Raw genomic sequence first — 22,597 nt, forward strand, 5'->3', positions numbered from 1 at the left:
CAATAGTCCAAGTATGTATGTGTTGGGGGGGGGGGGGGTCTGACCAGGGCTTTATACAGTGGCACAACCATCTCCTGATCCCTACATGCTAGAGTGATTTGTAGTCTTTGCAGCACTGGCAACATGCCCTCTAAACTTCAGTCTGCTACTGTCAACTATCACTCGCATATCACAAATCTCATCCACTTCCTGCAGCATAGCACTGTCAATATAGTACACAGCCTTGTATTTCTGTACCCCAAATGCAACATCTAGCACTTATTAATATTAAAACTACAACACCCACTCTTTTGTTCAAATCAAAAGTCTATTCGAATTTTCCTGAAGGGAATTAATGTCAGTAATGCTATAGTCTGCCCACATTTGAGAGAACTGTAGCTGGCAGAGTGTCAAGAGTCAATTCATGTTGAAGGGGAGAAAAGAATAAGGGATATATGAATTCATCGTCAACACGCAAAATCACATGCTTTATACGTAAAATTTTCCAACTATTATACAAGCAAAATAGTTACCAGTTTAAAAACTAGAATGTTCATAAAAGAAAAGCTAATTTTCCAATGTAATGATAAACACTCATCCCATGAAACGGATTCATTGCCCTATTATGGTAATGGATTCGCCTTCTTCTGCCATGTGCACAAGTGTTAAGGGTTCTTTCATCTGTGGTCGAACTGTACTAATAATTTTACCTCACTTTGTATCATCAGCAAACAGTTGAAGATCCCCAGTCAGTCCACTTGATATATCATTTACAAACAAGTTAAACGGCAGTGGCACAAGAACAGAAACCTGGGGCACACCACTGGTTTTCCTTTTTTGAGACATTAGTCCATCATAACACAACTTGCTGGTATCTTCAGAGATCCATCTAACCAATACACTACTATTCTCATTGTCTGCAGCTTGTACACCAACTTATTATTAAGAGAGACACTTCCAGGAAGGCATACTACACAGACCAGCTATCGTACTTATTCTTGTATTAATAAATTTAGTTTAATCCTTTATCCAAGTATAAACAAACAAAGTTTGCACCTGAAGTATCTGCAGGACTGAGGCACTCATGGTAAAGGTGGGCCAAGCTCTCATCACTACTTGTCTTAGTATCTCCCATAATGCAAAGCACATTTTCTTGCAAACATGTATAATGCTATGCATTAAGGGAAGGGCCACTACCCAGACCGGTGTCGATCTTTATTGAGGTCTCATCAGTGGGAGCCAGACCTAGAGGTGGTGATACTAAGGTGGAAGCAATGGAGAAGTCATATTTACCTATACGAGTTGCCAAAAGGTGTCTCACCTTATTATTAAATTACTCTGGATTTAGAGAAAGTTGTTGGAAGTTTTTTTTTTTTTTTTTTTTTTGCACTTGATTTGACTACAATAAATTTATTTTAATCCTTTCTCCAAGTGTAAGCAAACACAGTTTGTGCCTGAAGTATCTTCAGGACTTTCTGTAAATCCAGAGTAATTTAATAATAAGGTTAACACCTTTTAGCAACTCATATAGGTAAATATGACTTCTCCATTGCTTCCACCTTATTATCCTTGGAGGGTAATCGATGGCAATGCTGTAGCTAATGAAGTTCTAACTGAGGCTCGGCTATTGCTGTTACCCTCCTGCCATGATCAGAGCTTTAATTGCTCAATAACACCTTATCCCTACATTGTCCGCTACAGATAACGGGGAAGATGAAAAGCATTCTTGCTTCGCCCCTTTAAGCCAGTCCTTATAAGGACATAAGGACCTTAGTATCACCACCTCTGGGTCTGGCTCACACTGACGAGACCTCAATAAGGTCTAAACCTGTCTGGGTAGTGGCCCTTCCCTTAATGCATAGCATTATACATGTCCACAAGGAGATGTGCTGTGCATTATGGGAGATACTAAGAAAAGTAGTGATGAGAGCTTGGTCCACCTTTACCATGAGTTGCCTCAGTCCTGAAGATACTTCAGGGCGAAAACTTTGTTTGCTTACACTTGAATAAAGGATTGAACTAAATTTATTATAGTCTAACCAAGTGGGAGAAAAAAGAAAAAAAACCTTCCAACATTATTCTTATATTCATTCACACTGCTGGCACATATCACATTCAATGGCAGTCCATTCTAATCACGCACCACCCTATGAGAGAAAAATCTAGCCCTCACCTCCTTCTTAGCAGCATTCATTCTCAATTTTCAAGGATGCTCAGTTGTCCTTTCCCCATCCTCCATAAAATGAAAAATTCCATCTACTGAAATCCTGTATGACCGACCCTTTCAGAAGTTTGTACATCTCAATCACATCATCACCTCTCCTTCTCCTGTTTGCTAGTGTCTGCAGTCTACAAATTCTCATCACTTCATAATCAGTATTTCACAATCCTGATATCATTTTTAGCACTCTCCTTTGCACTCTCTCCACTGTATCAGAATCACAAGGGATACCAGGAGACCAGACCTGTGCACAATAGCCCAAGTGAGGTCTTATCAAGGCTTTGTAAAGAGGCAAAATGGCATCGTTATCTTTGCATGTTAATGTTTGTTTCAGCATTGCAGTTATCTTTTGAGTTGTATTTGCAATCTTTGCTACATGGCCCCTGAGCTTCAACTTGCTATCTACTAACACTCCAAGTTCTCTAGCATAATCCCACCAATATAATAAGACATTAGATATCCAAATCATGTCAAAGTGCATGACTTTACATTTACTGACATGCCCACAATTCTAGTCTATTCAAATTATTCTGCAAGTACTGCATATCAGCAGCATTCTTGATTACCCTACCTATCTTTGCATCATCAGTGAATAACCGTATGTCGATTGTCAAATCCTTCCCAATATCATTAATGTACAGATTGAATAACAGTGGACCAAGCACTGATCCTTATGGTACACCACTAGTTTCCTTAAATCTTGCAAACTCAGTCCTCCAGATATAATTTTTTGATATCTGTCAGTCAGCTATCCTATTAACCATGCTAATATTTTATAATCCAAACCCATTTTCTCCAGTTTATGCAACAATCTACCATGCTGTATTCTATCAAAAGCCTTAGCAAAATCCAAAAGTATCATGGTGTATCCATTCCCCTTGTCTAGTTCAATGGTAACATTGTTATAGAATGTGAGCAAGTTGCTAAAACATGGCATTCCCTTAGTAAACCCATGCTGTTCATTGTAAAGCAGAGATTCACTGTCAACCCTTTTCTAAATGTGAGCCCTAACCAATTTTTCTGAAATCTTCACCACCACTCCTGAGATACTGAGAGATTGATTCACTCTTAGCACCCATGCTGATATCCCATTAGTCTCTATTGCTGAATTCTTATTCAGTTGGTGTAATAGCTCTATTACCCCCTTTTCATACACCTGAGTTTCTTCATCTGGTGAAGAGAGATAGCAGTGAACTCAATGCTGCATACACCAGGTTGATAGTGTTTAGCAAATTGGGCACACGTTAATCGAACAACCTCTTCTGCATTTTACATCCTCACACCATCTGCATTCAGAAGAGTTATTCTTCCATATTCATTCATTCAGCATATCGATAGAATTCTTGTTGGTTGTCTTTAGCTTGCAGAGCCAGTTTCTTTTCATACTCAGACTGTACACCCCTTTAGAATACACATCAGCAATTTGATGGAAATATAATGATTATTATTTTACCAATAAAAATTCTAATTATAGTAAAATAACAAAGATTATCATTACTTCATTTTATAACTGTGTTACCTAATACATTTTGTTTATTAGGTTGCTATTAAACAAATCTGTGCATCACCTATATAATGGACAAATTTGTTTGGCTGGAAATACAGTCAAAATAACTAAAGGCCAGTGTATCGTATCCTTTGGCAGGTTTGCTGTTTTGCAGGAGCTAAAAATAAACAGTTCCACTTTTGACTTGAAAATCCTTTATATATGTTTCAGTTTTGGTGTCTGACTTTTTTTTTCTTTACTTGCAACATTTAGAAAACAACTCCAAATAATAATGAAATTAGCACTGAGGATACATATTAAAATTTATCTGTCTTTTAGTCAGATGTGGGACTTGTGTGCAACTTCAGAACACGACTGACAGCCCCCCCCCCCCCCAAGCACTTGCAGTTGGTATTGGCAGTTAAATTACTATATGGACACTATATAATGGAACAGTTTGAGGCCAGGTTTCTACATGACAGTTGAAGGTCTTGTAAGAAATATTTCTAAATATTCTACTTTATGCATGTTTGGTAGAGACTTTGGATGGGAAATTTTTCTGCTGTCTAGTTTTGAACATTTAGGTTCTTTAAGGAAAAAAGCTAGTCTGGTTTGTAGTTTTTCATTTATTACAAAACTGCATCTGTTTTGTAAATTGGAGAGATGGGTCACATAAACAAAGAAAGATTTATTTTTTATTATTTTTATATTAATCTGCAGGAATTTTTTTAATAGAACACATTAATTTACTGTTTCAGAATTAATGTTTCTTGAAACCAGTGCATTAACAGGTGAAAATGTTGAAGAAGCTTTTCTGAAATGTGCAAAAACTATCCTTGCTAAAATAGAAACTGGTAAGTGGGAAACAGCATTTTTTTTCTTGTATTCTAATTTCACTATATTTTATATTACTTTGTATTGTTCAATATTAGGTATTAAAAATAGTTGAAACAAATTTCAATCCCCCCCTCCCTCTCAATGAAAATGCATTTTTAATGAAATCAAATTCATTGACTTCAAAAATTAGTCCACAGATTTTTATTAGTGATAATTTTTTTTTTGAAAAATTCATTTTTTCATTTTTACTGTTCATATTACATTCCTGTGGCTTGGTAAGCTTACAGCAGGTTTCCAACTAGTTATTGTAAGTTTTGGATTATTATTAATAAATGAGACTTCTTCCATGGAGTTTTGGGATTCATTTTGAGAGGCCACTCACTTGACCATTCCACACTCATTTTTCTCAAATGCATTTTTTTTTTTTCTGACCAGTTTGCTTGTTCTTATAGGAGAAAAAGTCCAAGTTTCTGGGAAAGAAAAAAATTTGTCTCCATGAGATCAGCTGACTCTTCTTTAGTTTAAAAGGAGATTTTGAAGATGAAGATCCTTCACATACTGGACATGATTCAGACTCAGATCTTTCCCATTGTTATCAACTGAGCTATAGTTGCTTATAACACATTAACAAAATGTATCTGAGACTTGGTTAAAGAATTTTTTTTTCTTGGCATATGAGAGATGGATTCATCACACCTTTTTTTATTCATGAGATCATATTTTGTCATTGAAAGCCATTTTTTGACAGGCTTTGCTGTCCCTTTTGCATAGAAATTTTTTCTAACCCCTCTTTTGGCCTAGAAGAATACTAGATAATGGTTTTGAAAGAATGGATAATTCTTTCAAAATTGCAGATTGTTTTTTAGGGCCTGTATGATTGAATTTGATTATAAATGCTTCTAATAATTTTTGTGTTGACAACTCTTCACTACAGGTCTTGTGGTTGACACAAATTTAAGTGGGACATGATATCGCATACTTCAACTCTAAAAACATATTTTTGCCTGACAAAAATAAGTCATAATACTTTTTTTCTAATGGCATCCTATCGGAATAACATCGATGTGAATCTGTAGAATACAAACATATCTCTAGCTAGCAAACACTGCTGTAAAAAATAAATAAAAAAAACCTCTCTCTCACTGCAGTTTTTGCTGCAGAGAGAGAGTGTTGATTGTTTTTGTAGGTATGATTTAAAAGGTAAAAAGTATGGAATGTTATAACAATATGAGTCACTGAAATAAGCAAAAAAGAGAGAGCAAGAATAAAGATTGTGATTTTGCTGCCACAGTTTAGTTGGTGTGAATTGAGAAAAACCATGATTGCAAACAAGTCAATATGAAGATCGTGCAAGAGAAATGTTGGTTTGCAGATGATTGGAGTAAATTTCACGGATGAAAGGACTTGTATGCATCCCCCCCCCCAGCAGTATGTGAAGGACTCTGATGAGAATGCACTTTCTTCTGAATGGATTTTATTTGATATAATCCATTTTTAATAATTACAAATTCTGAAGATAACTTACAAAAAAAAAATTATAGAATGATAATATCAACAGAAAAATAAAAAATTATGGCATTTAAAGGACAAGATCCAATAAGAACTAAAATAGTAATAGATAACAAGATTTTAGAAGAGGTGAACTTATTTAAACCTAGGATGTATGATTACATATGAAAAAGATATAAACCTAAAAATTGCAAAATATTTAAAAATAACAGGTGTAGTTAACTATATTTAAACCTAACCTAGTTCATAAACAAACCAGATTAAAAGTATATAATACATTAGCCCTATCAGTCCTATTGTATGGAAGTGAAATCTGGACAATAAAACAAAAAGACAAACGAAGATTAATAGCAGCTGAAATGAAGTTTATGAGAAAATCTGCAAAATATATATTATTATACTTTCCTATTTGATCACAAAAGAAATGAAGAAATTATGAAAGAATTAAACCAGGAATCAGTAATAGAAAAAAATTTTTAAAATATAAACAAATGGATGGAATATATTAAAAGAAAGAAAACAGACAGATTACCCAAACAAGCCTTAAATTACAAACCATTAGGAGAAAGAAAACTAGGATGTCCTCTAAAGAGATTGAATGATGACTTCTAAGTTAAGGCAAGAACAGGCCACTCTTGGCCTGTTGAAAAGCGTGATGATGATGATTATATTTGAATGCTTCTGGAGCTAGATGTTTAGAGAAAGCAAGAATGCTATTTAGTAAGATGTTGGAAATGCAAAATCAGGGAAACTAGAACTATTGGGGGGGGGGGGATGCTGACAAGTCTGTATTATATCTTCAGACATTCATAGATTGAATGAATGTGAAAATGGGAATGATCAAACAATGCCAAATGCAGTTTCTCAGGTCTTGAATTTGAACAAGATGGTCGTCACAAACTGCAAGGATAGTTGTGGGCTCAATGGGATATTGCAGTTGTATGTGAATGTCAGAAGCATCAGAAATAAGAGTGAAAAGTTTCTGGTATTGGTCAGTTCAATCTGGCAAAAAATTATCTGCATTGATGAGACTTGCATCATAGAATGTAGGGGATGTTATCAGGAATGATAGAACATGACAAGGGGCAGAGAGTATTACAGATAATAGCTGGAGAATTGTACAAAAAAGAAAAATATCATATATGGGTCTTATTGTGAGGCAAGAATTGAATGCAGGTAAAAGAAAGGAACTGCAATGCATATGGTTAAAAAACATCAAGGACTGCCTGCACATCTGAACTATACAGAGAGTAGTCCAAGACAGAAATATATGGAGATTCATAATAACCAACCATCTTTATGAAGATGCTTGACAGAAATAGAAATTAAGCAGGAGAGGGTTTATTTGAGGCCATCTGGTGTGCAAGGAAAGAAATGGATGCATGCAATGCAGGATAGGATTTATCCAGTATTACCCTGCTGTGTTCTTTTGATTGACTGTAAGTGCACAAAATCAGCACAGACAGTGGACAGCCATCCTGCATAAAGCATTGTCATAATCAAATTTCCTGGCATCCTGTGTAGTCACTTGTTCAAATTGAAATGCTTTGAACAATTTCATCCTCAGTCTTCATTTTCAACAATAATGTTGAATAACATGCAACATTGTTGATACCTTGAAATTTTTCATAGTTCCTAGCTTTCTGCATTTCTGAAATGGCTTCATTTTCACTTATGGCTGTTTCAGGCATTTCCAAGACTGAATGTTTTTAACTACAGCGAGAAAAACAGTTCTGAATTGTCTTACTGCCTGTTTCTCACTAACTATCGGCAACAAACTGTAATGTCTGGAGAAGGTTAACTTTTGAATTCACTTCTGTGGCTGTGGAAGATGTCAGCATATTTTCTTCAGTTGCTTCTAGGATGTGATTTGCCAACTTTGTGCAGAACATCTTCAAATTTTTTATGATTCCCATATCCATTGCCTCACCAAGGATGTGCAGTGTTGCCAAATAGAAATTCTGGCTGGATTTTGGTCAAACACTGAAAAGTGATGGTAGTGCTGCCTAGTTGTCAAGAATCAGAAGAACTTTTCTTGATTTCCAGTTTGACTCCACATCCTATCTCATTAACCATTTCTTAAAAATTTTGAAAGTCATCCATGCATTCTTATTTGGTAAGCTATCCATTTATAGCCCCATAAAGCAATTGAGGCTTAGCCCTTTTCCCAATTACCAATAGCTTCTTTTTATATCAGAAGTGTTTGAACAGCATAACGCAGTTATGCTTTCTTAGAACGTGACAATTTTACATGATTGTAGCAGAGAGAGAGCCATCTGGTATGGCATGATAAAATAGGTCTGTTTTATTAGCATTGTAGATGTCACCTGTATAAAATTTCTGAAGTCATCTGGGTACTTTCATGGATTTCCATTCTTCTACACCTAACAGTGAAACCTTGATATAACGGACTAATTCAGGCGAGGGGGGTGTCTGTTAAATCCGAAAGTCTGTTATATAATAAAGTAGATTTTCTGAATGCATATGTTAAAAAATTGACAAATTAGCTAATCTATATGTTTTTACTTATGAAGAAACTTTTATGTAATTAAAATTAACTACTGTATCTATGAAAAGTTTAATTTCACAGAAAAGTTTTCTATATGTATTATTGCTTATAACCTCACCATGGTTTTGAGACTAAAAAACAAGTCTGTGATCTATATCGAAATAAACATTTTTCAGAAAATAAGCTTTAATAACCGGAAATTAATAACAAAAAATAGCCTGTTAAATTAATTATAAGCAAATCTTGGTTAAAAGCACTTTAAAATTAACAGGTGTTAATTTTCACATGTGACATATGGACCTGAAATTTTGTCTGTTAAATCCATAGTCCGTGAAATCGAGGGTTTACCGTACTATCTTTTTTTTTGCTGCAACATCATGCCTACGTTTCCATCGAAACAATCAGCCATCTGTTGCTTTAAAAGCATCATTACCCAGCTTTTTAACTAGCTCCTCTGATTTCTTTTTTAATATTGGATCACTGATGCACACTCCTCATCCACTTATATTGGAGAACCACTGATTTAGAGCATCCTCAATGTCAGGATTCTTACTTCATGCTTCTATTTTTTGGGATGTTTCCTCTTTCCCATGGCTTGTCAATTCTTCTTGCAGTTGTATCGACCATGAAATTGTAGATTTTGGTACTCCAGTTATATCTGCCAAACAACGAATATTGGGTGATATGAGACCACTACTCTGCTTAGTGGAGGCCTGAAATAGCTTAAAAACGTTCCATGTCTTTAGAGCAGGTTCTTCAAATTATGTAAAAAACATTTTAAAAAAAAATACAAAGAATTATGTAGAATAAAAATTCTTAGCTGGTATTGATATATAATTTATAGGTTTACAATTTTTGTGGGTGGGAGATACACAAAAGCAAGGTTAACGCAGAGTTGTTTATAATGTAATAGGAAGACATGCTTATGTTTATCCTTTCACATGTTGAATTATGTGATTTCACAATATAACATAATAGATATATTTACATATGAGCCACATTTGGTGCTATAGTTAAATTATTTTTGAGATGTTGCATGTTGACAATAAAATGCATTTTGTTATGTTTTTTACGTAGGTGAATTAGATCCTGAACGTATTGGTTCAGGGATACAATATGGTGATGCCTCCCTCCGAAGGCTAAACAGACAACAGCAACAACGTCGCCCAGAATGTGCATGCTGAATAAATCACCTGCTGAACCACTTCACCACCTGCTGTGTGGTTTACATACAGCTGTCAGCACATATTGCTGCCTTCCATGACTGAAATTTCTTTTAATTCTTTCTCTTCCTGGCTGAGAGAATAAAGTCCTTATTCATACCTCATTTTCTAAAATTAGAAACACCTTAATACATTTATTCTGACAACATTGAATAAGATGGCAGTTTGATGTTGAAATGAGTAAAATCAGTAAAAGGGTAAAGCATTTTTGTTATGGCAAGAGTACTCTTCAATGCATTTCTGATTTCACTAGCAGTTTACACTTTAAGATCTGCAATCAAGGGGTGGTCCTTTTTGGAATTGTACAGTACTTAAATGTTGTGACACATTTTTGAAGTTCTGTAGAAAGCCCAGAGGTATATAAATCCATAGTACCTCTTTATGACTGTGATTCTTGTGGTGATGCTTAAACATAGTTTGCATGTTAAAAGTTTGCAGCTGAATTGGTATATATATGTATGTATGTGTGTATATATATATATATATATATATATGCCATTTGTGTTTGTGTACAGCAGCTTGTAAATGTTAATAAAGTTTATTATAATAATCTTTAACATGTTTGATTTGTAATTTTTATAGGTTCTCTATTTATCACCAATGCATATTTGAAGTTGTTTGGCTTACTGCTTGATGCATTATCATGCTTATGTAAAAAAAAAAAAAAAAGCCTTGCAATATTTGTTTGCAGCATTTTAGTCTTTAATTTTTATCATGTTATTTTATGCACAACTACTTAAATCAAAATAGTGCTGTTTGTAGTAGTAGTATTAACTAGTCACACTACTTTTGTTAAGGGTAGTAGTGGAAGCTATTGTTAATTTGTGCCAAGTTTGATTCTTCTTTATTCTAAATGCATAAACATTGATTAGGTTCAGGAAAAGTTAGGTAAAAATAATGAAAGTTAGGGGACAAGCTTTGCACCTTAAAGTGTATTATTGGGCTTACAAAAAAAAAAAAAAGAAAAAAAAAAGGAAAAAATGTTTAGTACATAGTCACTTCATAATAAAATAAAATTACTGGGTTGGTTATATTGTGATTGTGCTTTATTGCATAATATTCCATAGCTGCACAGTGTATAATTTTAAAAGAATGTAAGAAAATGTAAAGTTACAATTAAACATTTATGAACTACTGTATTTTATCCAGTCTAATGTACTTATTTCTTCTGTTTCTAAACAATTTTTTCAGAAGTTTGCCTAATTAAAGTTTGAGTAAACTTTAGTAAAATGATATTGTGCAGTATTGTTAATAATATAGCACATTATTTCATTGCACTTATAATATAGTAACATTATTATCCTGCTAGAGTTCTCAATTTAGAAAATACATATTTGACTTGCCCAATTAGGACACTTTTTATAGAGAACACTGAAATTCAGAGCATTGCTATTAAATTTTAATGTTAAAAAAAAAAAGATATTCCATATTGCACACATTTCATTATTTGATATATATTCCAGTTCAGATTGTAGTTTTATTTTGCAAATTTAATTATACATACTAAAAATATTTTATTGGTATTTTTTAAATTCTAAATAGTAAAAAATCAGTTTCACAGACAATTCCTACCTATCTAAATACAAAACTAAACAACTAAGGTTAATATTTAAGTTAAACAAGCCATTTCTTGACTTTGTCTATGCTGGTAAAAATGCTTTAACTGGTGGTCACTATCCATTTACAGTCCACTTCTTTATTGAAACGGTCTTTGCACACTTCATTATTAAGACAGTTTTATTGGCTTTTTACAGCACATCAGGTAAATATATATATATATTGGGGTTGGCAAATAAGTTCGTTCGGTTTTTCAGAGTGGAATGAAACACATTTTATTTAATATATATAATACATACTAGTCAGTTATATATTGACCCTCTTTATCATTGACCTCTTGCCATCTGTCCACCAACTTATGCCTTGTCTTAGTAATTTGCTTACTTTTTATAATAAAGTGAAAGTTGAATAAGGAAAATGTGATATTGCTGGATTTTGCAAAGGCACTTTACAGGATTCCACATAGAACTCTGTTGCATAAATTGGGGCAAATGGGGATGAATATGAATCTGGTGATCTGGATTAGACAGTGGCTGATTGGCAAATATCAAAGAGTGGTTTATGGAGGAGTTGAATCTAGGAGAGGGCAGGTGAACAGTGGTGTATCACAGGGCTCAGTACTTGATCCTTTGTTGTTTATTTTGCTAATGATGCAAAACTGGGAAGGGCAATGGTAAATTAAGGTGATGTAGAGATCCTGCAAGAAGACTTAAATAGACTAGCAGTATGAGAAGAAGAAGAGAAAACAAGCTGTGTACTATATTGATGGTAGTGAACTGATGAGACCAGGACTTGAAATTTATAAAGTACATTGCAAAGGTAGCCAAAACTTCACATCGGTGTTAAAGAACACACTAACAAGCAGCGATAGAGAAGTTATTATTCCCATTTATAGGACTTCCATCATCTGGACTACCGAGATGAGGATAACCCTATTCCGTGGAGAGGATCCAGAGGCAAATGACAAAGATTGTGATATTCCATGGAGGTGGAGAGGATCCAGAGGCAAATGACAAAGATTGTGACATTTCTATGGAATGCTTCCTATGAGAATAGACTGACAGTCTGCAGGCTTCAAAAAACAGATAGGTGAAAAAGAGGCGACATGATAGAAATATACGTCATTAAAGGATTAACAATGAAGAATTTTTTTTTTTTTTTTTTAGTACATTGAAGGATGAGAGAGAGATAGCAAGTAAGGGATTACCCATGGAAATTGTGTAAGAGTGTGGTTAATAATGGTCTTCGGACTAGATATTTTGCTTGGAGGGTTGTGAATGAGTTGCCAGAAGTGGTTGTTTCATCAGGGAATGAGTTTAAGCAAAGTTATGATAGGTATTGTGTGAATAATGGCTCTCCTGCAGTGAGTCTTCTCACTCCATGGAGATACCTGTATAATAATTCTAACTACATATTTGTAATTTTTTTTTTTTTTTTTTTTAATGTCTCATAACTTAAAAGATTGTTGCACCCATAACAGTGTTATTTATGTATATAAAACACAGGGCACAAGCGTGACCAGTATGGTAAGAAAGGCAAAATTAGAGTATGAGAGGAAATTAGCAGTGCAGGCCAAATGTAATCTCAAAGAGTTTTTTCAGTATATGGCAAGTAAAAAGAAGAATGCTGATGAAATAATTTTGTTGAATGATGAGGTGGTAAACTGAAACAGATGAAATAACTCAATTACTAAGTGATCACTTTGTAGGGTATATCATCCAGTGGACAGTAACAAGCAAGAGGTAAGGGCTTATATGGAAATGGACATAAACAAACTGGAGGTGCATAGGATATTACAGAACCTTGATGTGAATGCATCAAGGTTCTGTAACGTCCCATGGGATTAGATGGCATACCAGCTCGATTGCTATGATAAAGTGCTAGGGAAACGGCAGTGCTTTTACATTGTTGAATTTTGTCTCAGGATGCTGCATGGAATTCTGATAAATAAGTTGCAGCACATGGGGATGGATATGAAGTTGAAGTGGATGAAAGGGTGGTTGATGGCAAGATACCAGGCAGTAGTTGTCTATGCCCACTGATGTGCTATAAGGGCTGTGTACTTGGGGCCACTACTGTTTAATTTATATATTAATGACCCTGAGAAGAAATATTCAGGTCTTTTATGTGCCAATTGGTTGATTAGGAGTTTATTGGCACAAGGACAGCAAAGGTTATATTGTGCCAAACCAAAGGGTAAGGCAGTATTCAAGTTAACCACGCTACCATCCAAGACGTCTATAGACATCCAAGTTATCATAGATGCGAAGTGCTTATTAAAATTGTAATACCATTGATGTTACATTGAAATATATGATGGATACGAAGCATATGCATATTTGATCCATAATGGCCGGTAAGGTGGTTAATAATGAACAGTAAGTAATAAAGAGATAAATCAGCAAATATGATATTAGATACAAAAAGCAAATTTTAAAAAAATTAAGTATCAGCAAATATAATATTAGATACAAAAAGAAAATTTTAAAAAAATTAAGTAAAGCAAACCAGTATGTACATATAAATAGAATAATCAGATATGCTTGTATAAATGAGTTATTTTTAAAAACTTCATGCAATTTGCATGGGTTTATAAGAATTGCCTGAGGGTGTATGGTCCAGTCAGAGTAATAAATTCATTACTTTCACGAGTGCTGGCACTCCACCAGAACACGAATAGTGAGTGAGATGTGCTGCACTGTTCACACAGAGGGGTCACACATGTGAATGTGTAAAATGACTGTGACCTATGCAGAGCCTAACAAAAACAACTTCCTAATGAGCATTTACAACAGATATAAAAACTTTATTTCAATGTAATAAATATACAGTTAGCATTAAGTTAATAAAAAGAGATAGGACACTTGTATTATGTGAATTATAAATAAATCTCATTGTAAACCTATGTTTTATTAATAAACTTCTTAATACATATTGACATTAAAAAGGTATCAAGATCCATCAAGACTTGTTGGTCCACTGTTACCTATTCTGAGGTTTAGAATGAGTTGCACATTATGTGGGAGTAAACTGTAGTATGGTTGCAACAGTGTTGCATTGCCCACTGCAACGTCTATACAAAGCCTAGATAAGGGAGTGAAAAAAAAAGGATTATTTTTATATCTCAGATATACATTAAACTTATTTTCAGCTAGTTTCAACTTGACTATGGTTCTTAAACTAAAGTGGTATGTGGAATAGTAGCAGTAGTGTGAAGTTAAAAATGAAGTACATAAGAGCAAATCTTGTGCAAAGGCAATTTTTTTTTTTAGATGGGCATGAATGTTTATGACTGTCTTTAGGTAAGAGAAGAACTTCATCACTCAGTGTGAGACTGCCCCACTTATTGGAGGTCTGAAGTGGTTTACAAAAGTTCCATGTTTGATTTCTAGAGCAGGGTTTCCAAACAATTTAAAAAATGAATGTGATTAGCATAGGACACTTTGAAATTATTAGTAGTTACCTGAACTAATTATCTCTGCTCACATTATCCAAGACTAGTGAACCTGCAACACTAAACGTACATAATTATTATTATTACGTGACACCTCCAAGAAGTCCAAAAACTCATCAAGGGATGAGTCTTTGGACTCCTTGGGCACCTACTCTATAAATCTTTGTTTCCACCACTCAATCCACTAATTACAGTGAACCACATCATCTACACCAATGCCATCTACTACCCACCACCACTAGTATTTTAACAATCACAAACATCCTAATCATGCCTGCAATAATGAAGAGAAATTTAACGGCTTTAATTTAAATAAAAGAGAGAATTAAAACGATCTGATCTGGATAACATCTTATGTACATTCTAAATCCTAATTCTCATTATTAAGCTCCTTCCAGCCAAAATCCCAGAATAACTTGAAGAGATACAAAATAAATCCAATAATAGGTCTTATCCATTTTATAAAGTGCATGCATCTGAACAACTCTTCTCCATTTCAAAACTAATATAAGGCAGCCTCACCTTAAAAAACATCAATTCCCTGATTGTACCATCAATGGGTGTTCAGACAACTAACAGGATTACATGATTAAGTTTACATTATTATTAATCTCCTATTCAATTTTTTTTTTTGTCTATTGTCAGCACTCCAATATTGTCATATCTAACATTTTGTGGTTATTAGGTACTTGTGAATGAATCAACCCCCTCAAACTTGGTCTTCCTCTGGGTCTCTTTTTTGCCATCTTAGCATCAAACATTTGGTGACATCATACACTTGGAAATCGCCTCAAGATAACCAACATAACATTGTCAGAAATCAAATTGATTATATACTGATAAATAAAAGATTCCACAGTAGTATAAAGAGTGCAAAGACTTATCCTGGAGCAGATATCTCATCAGACCACAATCTCATAGTTGCAGAAGTACGTCTTAGATTAAAATCAGCTAAAAAATCACAAAAGAAGAAAAAGAAAATTGATGTAGAAAAACTGAAAGACCCGAACATAAATAAAAGTGCCAAGACACAGCTTAACCTGCGATTACAACAGATTAACATAGAAGAAAATAAAAGTGTGGAATCTCTTTGGAATACCTTAAAGAATGCCATCGTAACAACAAGTATTGAAGATAGGTTATGTGAATAATATAAAACAACAGGAATGGATGACAGATGAGATTCTTTCTCTTATTGATACAAGAAGAATGTACAAAAACAAAGACCTAGCCAGGTATACAGAAACACATATCATCAAGAAAAATTGGATGTAAAATTTATGTACTGAAATTGAACTGCTTCAGAAGAAACATGATAATTTCAATCTGTATAAGAAAATCAACGAAATTTCCGGAAAACTGAGGAAAAAGCAAATAGTGTCTCTAAGAGACGAAAATGGAAAAATAGTTCTAGAAGAAGAGAATAAAGCACAGATTTGGATAAAATATGTAACAGAACTTTTCAATGATACTAGACAGAAGCCTATAAATATAAAAGATAACATTCAAGGACCAGCAATCATGAAATGCGAAATAGAGAATGCTATACGAACAAGTAAAACAGGAAAAGCCAGTGGACCAGATGGTGTGCAAACAGAATTTTTAAAATTAATAGAACCAGATAACATCAAACTTCTTGAAAAACTATTTAATGAAATATATGAAAGTGATGAATTTCCATCGGATTGGCTCAAATCTACATTTATCACTATCCCAAAGAAACCCAAAGCGAATTCCTGTGGTGACTTCCGACTTATTAGTCTAATGAGCCAAACATTAAAAATATTTTTGAAAGTAATTCAGAATCGTATTTATAGAAAAAGTGAAGAAACTCTAAGTGAAACACAATTTGGCTTTCGGAATGGTTTTGGTACTAGAGAGGCCCTTTTCTGTATCCAAATACATAGAAAAACAGAAATATGTCTTTATGTGTTTCATAGATTTTGAAAAAGCATTCGACAAAGTCAGACACACTAACTTAATAGAAGTCCTTCAACAAATAAGGCTAGACAAACAAGACATAAGACTGATAACAAATCTGTATTGGAATCAGTCAGCTACTGTTCAATTAGACAACATTACCACCAGTGATATTAACATCAAAAGAGGAGTGAGACAAGGATGTGTGCTCTCACCACTCCTGTTCAACATATACGCAGAGGTAATCTTTAAAAAAGCATTGGAAGAATGTCCAGAGGGAATCACAATAAATGGAAAGATTGTTAACAACCTACGATATGCAGATGACACCATGCTAATTGCAGATAACATTATGGATCTCCAAAAACTCATTGACAGAGTATACATAGAAAGCCAAAGAATGGGAATAAATATAAACATCAACAAGACAAAATACATGCTCATCAGCAAACATCCAGCCTCATCAATGAAACTGACACTCAATGGGAAAAATATTGATCAAGTGTCAAGATATAAATATCTTGGTTGTTGGCTTAATGAACGGTGGGATCCAGAAATAGATATAAAGACAAGGATCGAAGTTGCACGGCAGTCCTTCATGAAAATGAGAACACTATTCTGCAATAAAGACCTAAATGTGGAAGTCAGATGCCAAATGCTAAAATGTTATGTGTGGTCTATTCTGCTCTATGGAGTTGAAACATGGACATTGAAGGCTTTGAGATGTGGCTATACAGAAGAATGCTAAAGATATCATGGACAGAAAAAAAATTACCAATGAAGAGGTCTTAAAATCCAAACATCTTGTACAAATAATCAAGAAACGAAAAACATCATATCTTGGCCACATCATGAGAAACAGCAAATACCAACTTCTACAAACTATTTTGGTAGGAAGAATTGATGGCAAAGGAACTAGAGGAAGAAAAAGAATATCGTGGTTTGACAACATCAAGACGTGGACAGGGAAGAGCAGTGCACAACTGCTCAGATTAGCACAAGACCGCAGTTTGTTCGCCAAGATGGTCGCTGACCTTCGATAGAAGATAGCACAATAAGAAGAAGAGCATCAAACAGATGTTTTGTTGACCTTTCCTCTTCCATTCTGTTTAAGTGACCATACCAGCTTAGGTTAGCCCTGGTCGCATATTCTTGAATACAAAGAATATCGAGTTTCTTCCTATGTCTTCATTTTTAATATTATTCTGCCATTGATGCCAATTCAGTTCATGCCTCTTATTTCCCGTAGTCTCTAGTCTTTGATCTTTTTATTGCTGATTTTCATGCCAAATTTGCTTTATTACCTAACTCTCAGATCCACTGTCTTGTATATTGCTAGTTTAGTATTTTGGCTAACTTCTCTCTCTCTCTCTTGTTCCATATAGCTTTATTCACCTGGCCACCACCATAGCTGCTTTGTTTATTGTTATCTGTTTCCAAATTTATCTTTGTAAAAACTGTGCCTACATAGCTGAAATATTTTAATTGTTCTATATGCTCACCTTTCAGAATGCAGTTAATTTGTTTAATGTTTTTGCATATTTTCATAGTTTTGGTCCTCTTATTGTTGATTTCCATGCTTTGTCTACAGTTTACCTGTAAAAGCTGCTCAACTTTAATTCCTTTTAAAATTTTCTCTTAAGAAAGTTTTAAAAATAATTATTTTTAAAAGAACAGTAAGTTCTTTTCAATGTGGCATCTATTTTTATCATGCTTAGCACTAAATAATGGTCACTTCCAATTTTAAATCTCTCTTGTACACCCTTGTATCTTGAACCAGCATGAAGATATCACTACTAACAATGAGGCTTTTCTTATATCTTGTGTCTTCTCTCCACGTGAACTTGCACATCTTTATGTTGGAATGACTAGTCCATGTCCTGAGCAGATATCCAGCAAATACCATTATTAGCTCTACCCTTTTCTCCAAATTTTCCCAAAACATTCCTATATGCCTGGTTGATGGGATTCATTTCCTACTCTGCCATTTAGTTATTAAACAAGGACCACCTTTTAAATTTTCTTTCTCTATATTCATGTCTGGGGTGCTTAAGGGTCAAATCTATATAACTGAGAGGAGACCTCCACATAGCCTTTAAAGGAATACGGAGACCTAATGTCCAATCCTCACCTTCTTGTGGTGCACCCTGTTGGGTATCTACCTGGATACTGAACGAACGAGGATGGGCTGACAATTTGGGATTTAGCTGATCAAATTGTATTCTTATTGGCTTAAACCAAAATACAAAATGATGGTACAACATGACAAAATTTCATGCCTGCTGGGGCGTCGCCCGGTTAAACAAGGCCCTTGTTGCTTTTGCCAGGGAACCAGGGCGAACAGCGAAAAGTCAGCTACTGGAACAAATCTGAAAACACACCCCAAATCAACATTACCAGAGTTAAAGATCGGTACTATCAACATAAGAAGCCTGAATGGCAAAGAAATGGAGCTAGCTGAGAAATTAGATAAGTACCAGATTGACATAATTGGGGTGATTGAAACAAAAAAGACAAACTGGTGAGATCTTTCTGAGCATTAAATACAAAATGTTGTATTCAGGCAATAACAAACAAGGAAAAGAAGGCGTAACCATAGTATTCAACACTAAATACAAGGCTAATCTTCTTGAATGGCAGACAGTCGGAAGTAGAGTGATGTGGGCAAATATGAGAATGGGGAACTGGACAATGAGATTTATTTCTGCTAATGGTCCCACAGAAGATTCTACTAAGGTAGAAGTGTAGGAATTTTTTCATGCTTTAGAGAAAGCAATTGACACAATGAAAAAGGAAAAGTTGGTCCCCGTTGGGGATCTAAATAGCAGAGTAGGAAATGATTGTCAGACATACAAAAATATTTTGGGAAAATCTGGAGAAAAGAGCAAAGCTAATAATAATAATGGCAAACACCTGTTGGATTTCTGCTCAGGACATGGACTGGTTATTACTAACACTATGTTCCAACATAAAAATGTGCACAAATTCATAAATAAGAAAAGTATCATTGACTATGTTATTGTTGATAGTGATGTTTTCTCCCTGGTGCAGGACACCAGAGTGTACAGAGGATTTGAAACTGGAAGTGATCACTATTTCGTCTTGAGGAGGATAAAATTGAATTTCATATTGAAAAGAATAACATGTAAGAAAGTTTTAAAGCAAATAAAAGTTGAGCAGCTCTCAGATGTGTATTTTAGTCTACAGTTCACATCTGACAGCTGCTCAACTTTTATTCGAAAATGAAAGAGTTTGAGAACAGCAACCAAACCTTGGAGATTCAGTGGCAAGCCTTGAAGAAAAAAACTGATTGATTCAGCCAGAGAGGCATGTGGTGAGGTTGTCTGCAAAGATAGAAAAATCAGAACTCCATGGTGGACACAGGAAGTTAAAGAGGCAGTGAAGGAAAAGAAGAAAGTTCTTGTGCTCTTAGAGAATACAGAGACAAATGTAAGAAAGCTAAACACTGTGTAAAACTATCTAAACAAAAGTCATGGGAGGACTTTGGCAACAGCATAGAAAATAAATATCAAGTAGGTGGTAAGATATTCTGGAGGTTGTTGAAGAAGCTTAGAAACGGAGGAAAGAATGTTGTAAAAGTAGTTAGAGATGATAAAGGTAACATGAAAACGAGAGAAAAAATATCTTTGAAGTATGGAGTAATTACTTCAAAAAATTGCTGAATGAAACAAGCAGTGATAGCACAGTGGTAAAAAAACACACTAAACAGGCATGCAATCAGGAATACATATCCATATTTTAAGTAGAAAAAGCCATCAAAGGCTTCAAATGTGGAAATGCAGCAGGAGTAAATGATATTTGGCCAGAAATGCTGAAGTATGGTAGTATAAAAGTATTACAGTGGCTGCACTGTATAGTTCAGAAAGCCTGGACAGAGGGACGAATTCCTGATGATTGGAGTAGAGCTCTCATAGTATCCATATATAAAAAGGGAAATAAAACAATGTGAGAATTACAGAGGCATTTCATTACTGAGTGTTCCTGGTAAGATATATGCAAGTATACTTGAGAAACGGTTGAGAAGAATTGTGGAAGAAAAGCTCGGTGAAGAACAAGCTGAATTCCAGCCAGATAGAGGCTGTCAAGATCAGATTTTCACTTTACGACAGATAGTTGAGAAAGCATGGGAATATAAGAAAGATCTGTATTTAAGTTTCGCCAATCTAGAAAAGGCATATGACAAGGTGCCAAGAGAGAAGCTATTCAATACGCTACAGTTATATGGTGTCAATGTGGCATTATATCACGCAATACTTAGTTTGTATTTGAGTTGTAAGTCAGCAGTTAGAATTGAAGGAAGTACAGGAAGATGATTTAATGTTAAATCTGGTGTGAGACAAGGATGTACATTATTCCCTCTGTTATTTATTATCTATATGGATCACATTATGAAGGAAAGTGATATTAAACATGATATCAGAATTGGAGATGTTAATGTCAGCTCTTTGCTTTATGCAGATGATGTTATACTTCTAAATAAATACGCTACAAGTTTGCAAGAGTCTTGACTAAATTGAATAACTGTTGTAATAGATGTGGTATGAAGGGCATAAATAAAAAGACAAAAACAATGAAAATAGGCAGAATCGTTGAAAATGTCAACTGCGTTTTGAATGGAGAACCTGTGGAACAAGTAAAACATTTCAGCTATTTAGGCACGATTTTTAGTGAAGATGGTAAATTAAATATGGAATAAGAGAGAAATTAGTCAGAACATTAAATTAGCTGTATACAGACAGTGTTCAAACCAGTTTTAACTTATGGATCTGAGAGCTGGGTCAGAAGTAAAACACTTGACCAAAGACTAGAGACCGCAGATATGAGAGTCCTGAGAAAGATTATAGGCGTGAACAGATGGCATCAATGACAATGTCATATTAAAAACGAGGATATTAGGAAAGAACTTGACATTGTCAGCATCCAGGAATGCATTAGCAGAGCTAATCTCAGGTGGTATGGTCACTTAAATAGAATGGGCGAGGAAAGATTAGCAAAACAAGTGTTCTCTGTAAGGTTGGCAGGAAAACGACCCAGAGGAAGACCAAGATATTGGTGGATTGATACTGTACAAAGTGCCTTAGACAATAGAAATATAAGATCTGATAATGTTGGAGTCTTGGCAAGTGACAGACTGATTTGGAGGAAAATTGTAGATAGGAAGTTAGTAATGATGTAAATTTTTCATGTAGTACTATCATATCCTGTACACCCCTTGAGGGTACATGCAGGAATTTGATGATGATGATATTGATGTCTTCCTTAGAAGAATTGTTGGGATCATAGGCACAAATAAGTTTCATTGTCCATTTCCTCATTTTGAGGTGTGCCCACATCATTCAACTTGAAAATGCCTTCTAATCAAGGAGTTTATCATCGTGTTTGGTGTTGAATGCTATCACTACATCTTCCTTTCCTTGATCATTATTGCCTGAATATAATATCCTATACTTATTATTTAATAAGATCTCACCTGTTTTTGTCTCTGTAATACCAATTATGTCAACGTGATACTTTTCCAATTCTTCTGCATGTTTGATTTTCTTTTCATTAATACTTATATTGATGGTTTCTCTCTTAATTTCTTCTAATTGTTGAGTTTGGAGCATGTTCCAATAGCTGACTTTTCACTGTTTGCCCTGGTTCCGTGACAAACACAGCAGGCACCTTGTTTAACCAGACAACACCCCAGCTGGCATCAAATCTCATCATGCTGTACCATCATATGTATTTGTTAAGTTTAGCCAATAGAGAGTACTATTTGGTTGGCTAATTCCCAAATTGCCAACCCATCCTTGTTTATTTAGTACTCAGTTGATACCTACTATGGGAGTGCGTGATGTGAAAGCGAGGATTTTGAACATTATGTTCCCAGAATTCCCAG

At 34.7% G+C, this 22,597-nt stretch overlaps 2 protein-coding genes across 2 annotated transcripts in view; one reads left to right on the plus strand and one right to left on the minus strand.

The window, feature by feature from the left end:
- The window catches only part of LOC150101449 (ras-related protein Rab-4B), a 72,493-nt gene extending 61,590 nt beyond the window's left edge, over positions 1–10,903 (plus strand). The window contains exons 6-7 of the mRNA XM_090400883.1: positions 4,445–4,540; positions 9,619–10,903. Coding sequence (XP_090257009.1) covers positions 4,445–4,540; positions 9,619–9,725 — 203 coding nt within the window. The 3' untranslated portion in view covers positions 9,726–10,903. The remainder of the gene's footprint in view (positions 1–4,444; positions 4,541–9,618) is intronic.
- Positions 10,904–14,100: 3,197 nt separating this feature from the next.
- The window catches only part of LOC150101450 (kelch domain-containing protein 2-like), a 240,585-nt gene continuing 232,088 nt past the window's right edge, over positions 14,101–22,597 (minus strand). Inside the window, exon 10 of the mRNA XM_090400414.1 lies at positions 14,101–14,405. Within this exon, the coding sequence (XP_090256540.1) occupies positions 14,273–14,405 (133 nt within the window). The 3' untranslated portion in view covers positions 14,101–14,272. The remainder of the gene's footprint in view (positions 14,406–22,597) is intronic.

The sequence above is a fragment of the Typopeltis vanoorti genome, chromosome 11 (assembly GCF_054136105.1).
Source record: "Typopeltis vanoorti isolate ZY-2024b chromosome 11, IOZ_Tvanoo_1.0, whole genome shotgun sequence".
In the NCBI taxonomy this organism is placed as follows: Eukaryota; Metazoa; Arthropoda; class Arachnida; order Uropygi; family Thelyphonidae; genus Typopeltis; species Typopeltis vanoorti.